The sequence below is a fragment of the Acartia tonsa genome, chromosome 12 (assembly GCF_053477335.1).
Source record: "Acartia tonsa isolate MP-2025a chromosome 12, ASM5347733v1, whole genome shotgun sequence".
Classification (NCBI taxonomy): Eukaryota; Metazoa; Arthropoda; class Copepoda; order Calanoida; family Acartiidae; genus Acartia; species Acartia tonsa.
In genome coordinates this window covers 29,224,481-29,232,745 of record NC_137271.1, presented here as the reverse complement: position 1 = coordinate 29,232,745, position 8,265 = coordinate 29,224,481, and the positions used below count along the sequence as shown (strand labels likewise).

General features: G+C 33.2%; 2 protein-coding genes across 2 annotated transcripts; both read right to left on the bottom strand.

Moving 5' to 3' along the window:
- Window positions 1–464: 464 nt before the first annotated feature.
- LOC145333149 (uncharacterized) lies at window positions 465–3,260 on the bottom strand. Its single transcript, XM_080178300.1, has 5 exons — window positions 3,062–3,260; window positions 2,354–2,614; window positions 1,870–1,976; window positions 1,190–1,308; window positions 465–607 (listed from the first exon to the last, which is right to left on the bottom strand). Exons 1-4 carry the CDS (start codon window positions 3,202–3,204, stop codon window positions 1,247–1,249), a joined length of 573 nt encoding a protein of 190 aa, XP_080034426.1. The 5' UTR covers window positions 3,205–3,260; the 3' UTR covers window positions 465–607; window positions 1,190–1,246.
- A 343-nt stretch (window positions 3,261–3,603) lies between these two features.
- LOC145333150 (putative Rho GTPase-activating protein CG5521) lies at window positions 3,604–7,722 on the bottom strand. The gene is made up of 3 exons (XM_080178301.1): window positions 5,631–7,722; window positions 4,882–4,989; window positions 3,604–4,337 (listed from the first exon to the last, which is right to left on the bottom strand). The coding sequence occupies exons 1-3, from the start codon at window positions 5,705–5,707 to the stop codon at window positions 4,199–4,201; spliced, it is 324 nt and encodes a 107-aa protein (XP_080034427.1). The 5' UTR covers window positions 5,708–7,722; the 3' UTR covers window positions 3,604–4,198.
- Between the last annotated feature and the right edge of the window lie 543 nt (window positions 7,723–8,265).

The window sequence follows — 8,265 nt, the reverse complement described above, 5'->3', positions numbered from 1 at the left end:
TACCACTTTTATGGTAAAATTTTACCAGCCTATACGATTTAAAAGGTGGTAAAATTTTACCGTAACCGTGGTAAAAACACTTTTTGTGGTACTCTGTGACGCTTTTTACCAGCGATTTTTACCACAATTATCGGTAAAATTTTACCAGATTTCCGGTAAAATATTACCATTTTAGGACGCAAATTTATACCAGATTTTGACCAATTTTTACCACTTTTTTGGTAAAATCTTACCGCAAATTTCTGTAAGATTTTACCGAAAAAGTGGTAAAACTGTTCAACACCTGGTAATATTTTTGCCCTAAATTGGTAAAATTTTACCAGAAATAGGGTAAATATGGTAAAAATTTACCAAAAATTGTGGTAAAAACGGGTGGTAAAAATCACGAGAAAGTGGTAAAAAACGACCTTAATTATAGAAAAACATCGCTTGTAGGTATAAATCGCAAAAATAAAAAAAAATTGTTTTCATTTTTATCTTTATTGATTGAAACAACACTTAAACATATTTTTCTTGATTCTACTGCTCTGGCCGCGAAAACTGTTGCGCAACCTCCTGGATTTGCTGGGCACCGGCCCCATTCGACCTCGTATCACTGATATTCAACCTGGAATAAAATTGCTCATTAGTTAATTAGATAATTACAGGGATATAAAGGGATAAGACAATGGCTGATAAATTGATGTTCATCTCTAATGATGATACACATCGTTACCCCTTCTGTAGATTACAATAAGTGATTGAAATGTTAGGACACTCAACTTAATGAACCAACCAATAAAAAATCAATAAAAGTACCCAAGGTTGTTAGGCCAAAGAATAAGAAAATGTTATTTGAAAACTTTGGGGGCTAGTGTAATTTACAGCCCAATGTCCCATCCCTCCCTACTAAATATCTAATCTATAATACAAAGTAGAACGATGTCTGTCCGTCCGTCCGTCCGTCCCAAAGATAAAGCCTATACTCGCTGTTTACGCAAATGTGTCAGAACTTCCCCCCCCCCCCCTTACTCTCACACCTAAATTTTTTCTTTTGAAAGCAAAAATAAAAGTGTGTAGGTTCGACTCCCCCTCTCCCCCCTCATTCATTTCCTACAGGCATCTTGACACGTGGCAAAAAAATCAGCAAACTTATCTAACTAAACATCTTTGAAAACGCAGAACGAGAAAAAATAAAGGGAAAGCTTACCTGGAAAACATAAGCAGTAACAACATCCCTGGCTAACAAGAACATGCTGTGTCCATACTACTCGGCATTACTGATTATATGCTTCACGTGGCGTATGGAGTCGTGGAACGCGGGGTCCTAAGTTATGGAGGATTAAATGAAGGAAGGAAGTGGACTGTTTATTACACTAGTCCCCAAAGCTTTATTTTCTTCTTCGTTGCTTTAACAACTCTAGGGACTTTTATTGAATTTTGAATGGTTGATTAATCAAGTTAAGTGTCTAAAGCTTTCAACAACTAATTATACTCCACAGAAGGGGTAATTTTGTGTATCATCATTGCTGATGTACATCAATTTATCCGCCATTGTCTTGTCCCTTTAGATCCCTGTCCCAAACAAGTACTAATATTAGATAAATTTAGACCTAAACCCCAGGCAGGGAGGGTAAAATATGGTGTAAATATCATAATGGTATCCAAAGTTTCAGAAACAAGTTTACTTATTCGTCAACTCAAAAACTTTGAGTACCTAATTTTTATTAGGTAAATCTTGATTTAATTTCAATACTTCGTCTTTTGTCCTATCCCATAAGAACCATGTTTCCCGTTGTGTCTACAGAAACGTGAATTATTTTAGTACAATCTTTTTTTAAACTTAAACAATATTTTACTTCGTCTTAAATCATTTAATAACCCATTCCTGAATAGCCTTGGTCCCTGGTCCACGTCTACCCGGGGAGGGTGGAGGTCCCCTGCGTCCTGGAGAATAGTCACCTGGTGGCCCTTTGGATGGGGGTGGTGACATGTACCTTGAATATTCAGATTAGTTTATAATAAGTAAATGTTATGTCGTTATCTATTAAAAATAACATATATCATCAAAATTCTAAAAAATACCTATTAAAAATCAAATTAGGTAAAAAAACTAGGTACTTTATGTCATTATTGAGAGGAGACAATGAACTGTTAATTTCATCAGTCCCAAAAGTTTTATTATAACGTTTTCTTATTCATTGGCTTAGGTAACTACTTTGGGGAGTTAATTAAATTTTGATTTATTGTTTCAATAAGTTGAGTGTTCAAACGTTTTTTAACCACTAATTTTATGTATCATCGATGTTGATGTTCATCAGTTTATCGGCCATTGACTTATCCCTTTACATCCCTGATATAAATTTGATTTTACCTTGGGGGTGGCCGACCTCTTGGTTCAGGTGAGTAATCCCTGGGTGGTGGGCCCCTACCGGGAGGTCCCCTCCTGGGTGACGGGGAATATTCTCTGTGGTGGGGGGGAGGAGGTCCGCGGGGGGGTCCTCGTGGCGACATATCCCTCATTGGCGGTGGGGGGCCTCTGTAACGTTGTTGTGGAGGGGAGTAGTCGCCCCTGGGGTGTGCCTCCCTTGTGAAGTAATGTGAGGGGGGTCCGTAGCCATCTCTCCTCTCATACCTGAAAAAATAAAAATAATTTACTTAAAAAGTTAAAATTCATTAAAAAAAAGGTTTTTAAAATTTTTTGATTGGTAGAAAAGGGAAGAACTAATAAAAAAGAGCATATCTAGGTAGGAAAGTTATTGTAATTTTAGAAAATCTTTAATAAAGCAATAAAAGAGATGGTAGGCATTTAAAGTTAGCAAATTTGGAAATTACACTAATATATTTTGTTTATATACTAAATTGTTTAAAGTAAAAAGGTTCTTTGTCTTTAGCTTAAGATTTCGATAACTACTAAACCGATTGAGTTCTCCTTTATAGGTAGGAAAGCTTCTCATATGACACGGAATGGTTTTAGACTATATTTCTGTCCCCTATCTATCCTTTTTAATACAGAGCCCCTAAATGCTAGGGCCGCAGCCGCTAGCAATATCTAAACTAATCTTAAAATTTAAAATTTTACCTTGGTGGAGGGGATCTACCACCCCCTCTGCCACCACGTCCTCTGAAACCACCCCTGTCCCCTCCACGGCCTCTGCCTCTAAAGCCACCCTTATCACCTCCCCTTCCTCTAGAGCCACCTCTGTTATTTTTAAATGTTTTCATTTTGAAAAAAAAAATTCGATGATTTTTAGTAAGTATTTTGGAAGATTAATTTTAAATTTTTTTATCTTAGGTACTGCTGTTTTATTAGCGCAGCAACTTTATAACAAAACTGTACGTCAGTCCATGGCGAAATTACAAAAAATGCATTGCTTTTAAAAGCTTCGCGTTTACAAAAAACATAATTCCCTTCCACAAAATAACAATGATAACGTTTATGAGAGTAAAGCTCTCAAATAAGACAGTGGGACAAACGGAATTTTGTTGGTAAAACTTCAAGGATTTAAAGGGATAAGGCAATCCCCGATAAATTGATCCACATCATTAATGATTATTAACAAAATTACATCTTTATAATTATAATTTTTTTTTCAATTTTTTTCAATTTTGTACCCCCTCAAAACCTAAAACAAACGAACTTATTTTGACAAGTAGAAAAGTTGGTGGAAAAATAATTCATCTAAATTAATGAAGCAAAAATTCGTCCCCAAACTTCATTTTTAATTCTTGATACAGATTTTAAAGGGTGGGGCTTAAAGGGTGTTAACTCCACTCAACCCGTAAAACCCCTTATTTGTTTCCCTTCAAAATTAAAAAAAAAATATATTAGATTACCAACCTCAAACCTTTGAAATCCCTCATTTTATCCCTCTTAAAATTAAAAGCTTGACGTACAATCAACCATTGGTTGTCTTTAGGACGATTGGCAAATAGATCTGATTCCTGTACTGTAGAACAAATAAAACATTATGGAATGGATATAGAATATACGTGGATATTGATGACAGTGGAAAAATTGAAGTCAATTTAGGTTGCTAACATGAAACTCATTCAATGGTCAGTTTGTTTATCCAGTAGGACGGGACGGAATGGAGTAAAGGGGGCGAATTAGGGTTATCGTCATTTTAGCCCACTGGGAGTTTTACTTTATTAGAGAAAATAAAAATCTAGTGTAACATCCAAGTAATAAAATATCTATTTCTGCAGGTTATCTTAATTATAGTATAGCTAACATTACCTCTAGAAACTGATCCCAAAGTTCACAGGACACAACAACATAGAGATTAGCCTTGATCCATGTGACAATGAGGGTCTGGAAGATGGCCTGGGTCAACCTTCCTCCAAGGGTGTCCTCCCTGATAAGCATAGATAACTATTAACTAAAGATCCAAGAACAAATTAAATATAAATAGGCTATTTTTATTTAAGTGTGTAGGTAGGTATAAAGTATACTTTTTATCTAAAAATGGTATTTTTGTCTCTGATTTTATTTATCGCGTCGTATTATAGACAGCTTTCCGCGACTGGTAAAATGAGAAATTTTCAGATCAATAGCAATTTTGTTAGCCCCGAGGGGCCAAAGGACTGGCCTAACAAAGCTGGTATTGATAATATAATTTCTAGACTATTGTTCATAGAAAATTGTCTGTAATACGTAATTTTTCAGTATGGCCCAGAACCATTTTTAATCCAGGGGATATTTATCGGTTTCAAAGCCATACTGGAAACTCTTTGTTTAGGTCAAAACTACATTAATATCAATTTTTCTTTATTTTAGATTTAGTGTGCTGACTAAACAAACTAATTTCATTACTTCTTCTTTACAAGCAAAATGCTAGTGAATTTGTTCTTAAATACTTAAAGAAAATCGTAACTTCTCTATAATAATTATCTATGTGCCTGCGTCTTGGTGGTGTTTCTGTGAGGGTGAGTTGAGTTATCTGCAGTAAGATAAAGAGTAACTGCTCCCATGTTCGCCCGTCCATCTTTACATTCATTACCATAAACCTGACCAAAATAAAATTATTGTTAGATTAGGAATATCTATTTCTTAAATAAAATTAACAGGATGTCTTTCTGTACCATGTGAAAAAGTTTAATTTTAGCTATAATGGGAGAAAAAATCGGCGTTATCCTCTTAGAAATTTTTTTTTCAATTTTTTTCAATTTTGTACCCCCCCCCCCCCCCCCCCCCCGACTACTGACGAACAACTATTTTAGGTTAGGTTAGGTTTTAGGCTAGGGAGCCGAGCGCTGCGGCTAGGCAGGCAAGTGGGCCGAGCGCTGCGGCTAGGCAGGCAAGGGGGCAGAGCGCTGCGGCTAGGCAGGCTAGGGAGCCGAGCGCTGCGGCCAGAGTTCATAGTTCGCTGTCGGGGGGGGGGGGGGGGTTTGGGTACTCAAATTTTCAATATTGAAAAAAAAATTTCTAAGAGGATAATACCAAAAAATCAATTTAATGGACATTTTATATAATACGGAAAATTTCTTCCTTTCCCTGTACCTTATAAAAATCGTCGGAAAAAGCCGTTTTTTAAGCAAACAAAAGCGCGTTTTGCTCTATCTGTGAGATATTATGAATAAGATAATGTTAAGATTTGATATTAAGATGAGAAAAATTTACGTTCACAGTCCCTTTAAAGACACAATACCTGTAATAATAATGTACAAACTTTTCAACCACTAATAATACCCTGGCCTTTCTAATTATAAGCCTAGGCAGAGCCATGCTGGTGATGCTAGCTCAAGCGTGTACCGTGGTTTCTGTAGAACTGTACTTCTGAAGCCAATACAGGGTTACGAAAGTTTAAATTGATGTTTTTTTTTTAATGTTAATATTAAATGTAATATAGTTTTGTAATGACATATAAAATATATATTCGATAGAATATAAAAAAATATAGTGCATTCAATATTAAAAAAAAATATTTAAATATATATATAGTTGTTAACCATATATGAACATATAATGAATCTATTTCCGGCCGGGTTCTTAAAAGATATTGCCGCGTTTTTTCGACATTTATTACGCTATGAATAACAAGCGCGACATTCGCGAAATCTAAAAGAGTATACAATGATTTATTTAATTATTTCGCTTTTGATGGTACGGCCTTCATAGAAAAAAAAAGATTATCTTCAATCCATTTTTGCTGCATATTAATTAATGCATCTTTTTAGAGCTGTGTTAGACATTAGAAAAATTGCTAAAAAAATAATTTAAAATTCAGTATTTTTATGTTATATACTCTGTTTGAAATTCTATCGTCAACGTTCAATCAATCAATCAATGTCTAAAAAACGCCGAAAAAATGTGGCATTCATCTTTTAAAAACCCATCTCGGTGGTATTTCCGGTTGGCAAAGACAACATAAATATAGAAATCATGAAACATTGTTGTTCCACAATTTTGCCACATTTTTAAACATCTTGCTTAAAAAAAATCTTCCTTGTAAATTCTACAAATTTAAATATTTAGAGAAAATTGAGTAGTAATTTACTTCTTGATTCAAAATATTTGATTAAATTGAATCAAAACTAATAATTATTTTTGGCACTCTATATTCAAATAATCATAAGCTTATCAATAGTGCGCATGCGCGCACAGAGGTGCCATAAATTTCAAAACTTAAAAATATAAGTTTTGTAGCGAAATTACTCTATAATTCGAAATCTCTGTCTTTCTTTTAGAAACATTCAGGGGAATATACGAAAGCTTATATTTATATTAAAGATGAAAAATCGATAAATTCAAATGCACACGGCACATCTGCGTAAACACACCCTGGATTTTTTTTCTTTTAATTTTAATTCGTATGAAGCTAGCTCAAATAAGTAAATATTAAATTTGATATATTTTTGACGATGCGGGAGGATGTTTTAAAAGAAATGATGAAATAATTTTCAAGGTTTTAAAAAAAAGTTAGCTTCTTTTATGCGAAAAAATTCAATAAAAAGTAAAAATTTTTACCAAAAAGTTGGTCAAATTTTACCAAGTTTTTTTTTTTGGCAAAGTCCAAAAATCTGGACTTAGCCTAAAAATTTACCTTGTCAATTTTTACCAAAAAGTTGGTCAAATTTTACCAAGTTTTTTTTTTTGGCAAAGTCCAAAAATCTGGACTTAGCCTAAAAATTTACCTTGTCAATTTTTACCAAAAAGTTGGTCAAATTTTACCAAGTTTTTTTTTTTTGGCAAAGTCCAAAAATCTGGACTTAGCCTAAAAATTTACCTTGTCAATTTTTACCAAAAAGTTGGTCAAATTTTACCAAGTTCATTTTTTTTGTCAGAGTCCAAAAATCTGGACTTAGCCTAAAAAAATACCTTGTCAAATTTTACTAACTTTTTGGTAAAAATTGACCAAATTGCGTTTTTTTGTCTAAGTCCGAAAATTCGGACTTAACCTGAAAAATAGAGTTGTAAAATTGACCACATTTTTGGTAAAACTTCCAAAAGTGGTAAAATTAAAAAAAAAAAAAAAATTTAAATTTAGGCTTCATTGTATAGAAGTCATTATTTTAAAGTACTACAACTGATTATGAAGAGCTGTTTTTAATTTAAAACACAAAAAACGGGTTTTTTTGTTTCGTCAAATTTTACAAAAAAAATGGTAAAATTTGACTAATTTTTTGGCTAAAATTTTTGCTGGTAAAATTTACCACGAAACTGGTATATTTTACCAGGTTGACCAGCTTTACCACTTTTCTGGTAAAACGATTTTTTTTTCTGGTATTTCGTAGAACCTGGGTATATGAACACAAAAATCCTTAAAACTATGTGAAATTTAGTTTTGATACTAATTCCCATAAAAATCGGACCAAAAACACCAGCAAATCAGCAAGAAGACTTCAGAGCCCCTAGATGCAAGAGGAAGGGCAACTTTAGTTAGTTAAATAAGATCAGAAGATTAAAACTCTTTTAAATTTAACATTCTATGAGGATATATGTATACTCTAACTGGTATTTTAATTGAAAACACGTCTCTTTTAATTTTTAAGTTTTAATTAAATAAAATGCTTTAAAGGCTTTACTTAAAGAGAATCAAAGCTAGCTAGTTTTTATAAAATTTTTGTTTGCCTATCTCTTTAGTTTAGTTACAAACAGTTTTTTTTTTGTAGTTTTCTCTATATTTTCACAAACGATTTTATAATTTTAAAGTTAATTCGTATTTTTACTTTAAAGTTCGAATCCTTTTAATTAAACCCTATTACTCTCTATATTAATAAACTAATCATCTAATGTCTTAGAATTTTTATCAAACTTTTTTCTATTCAATGATATATCTCGCG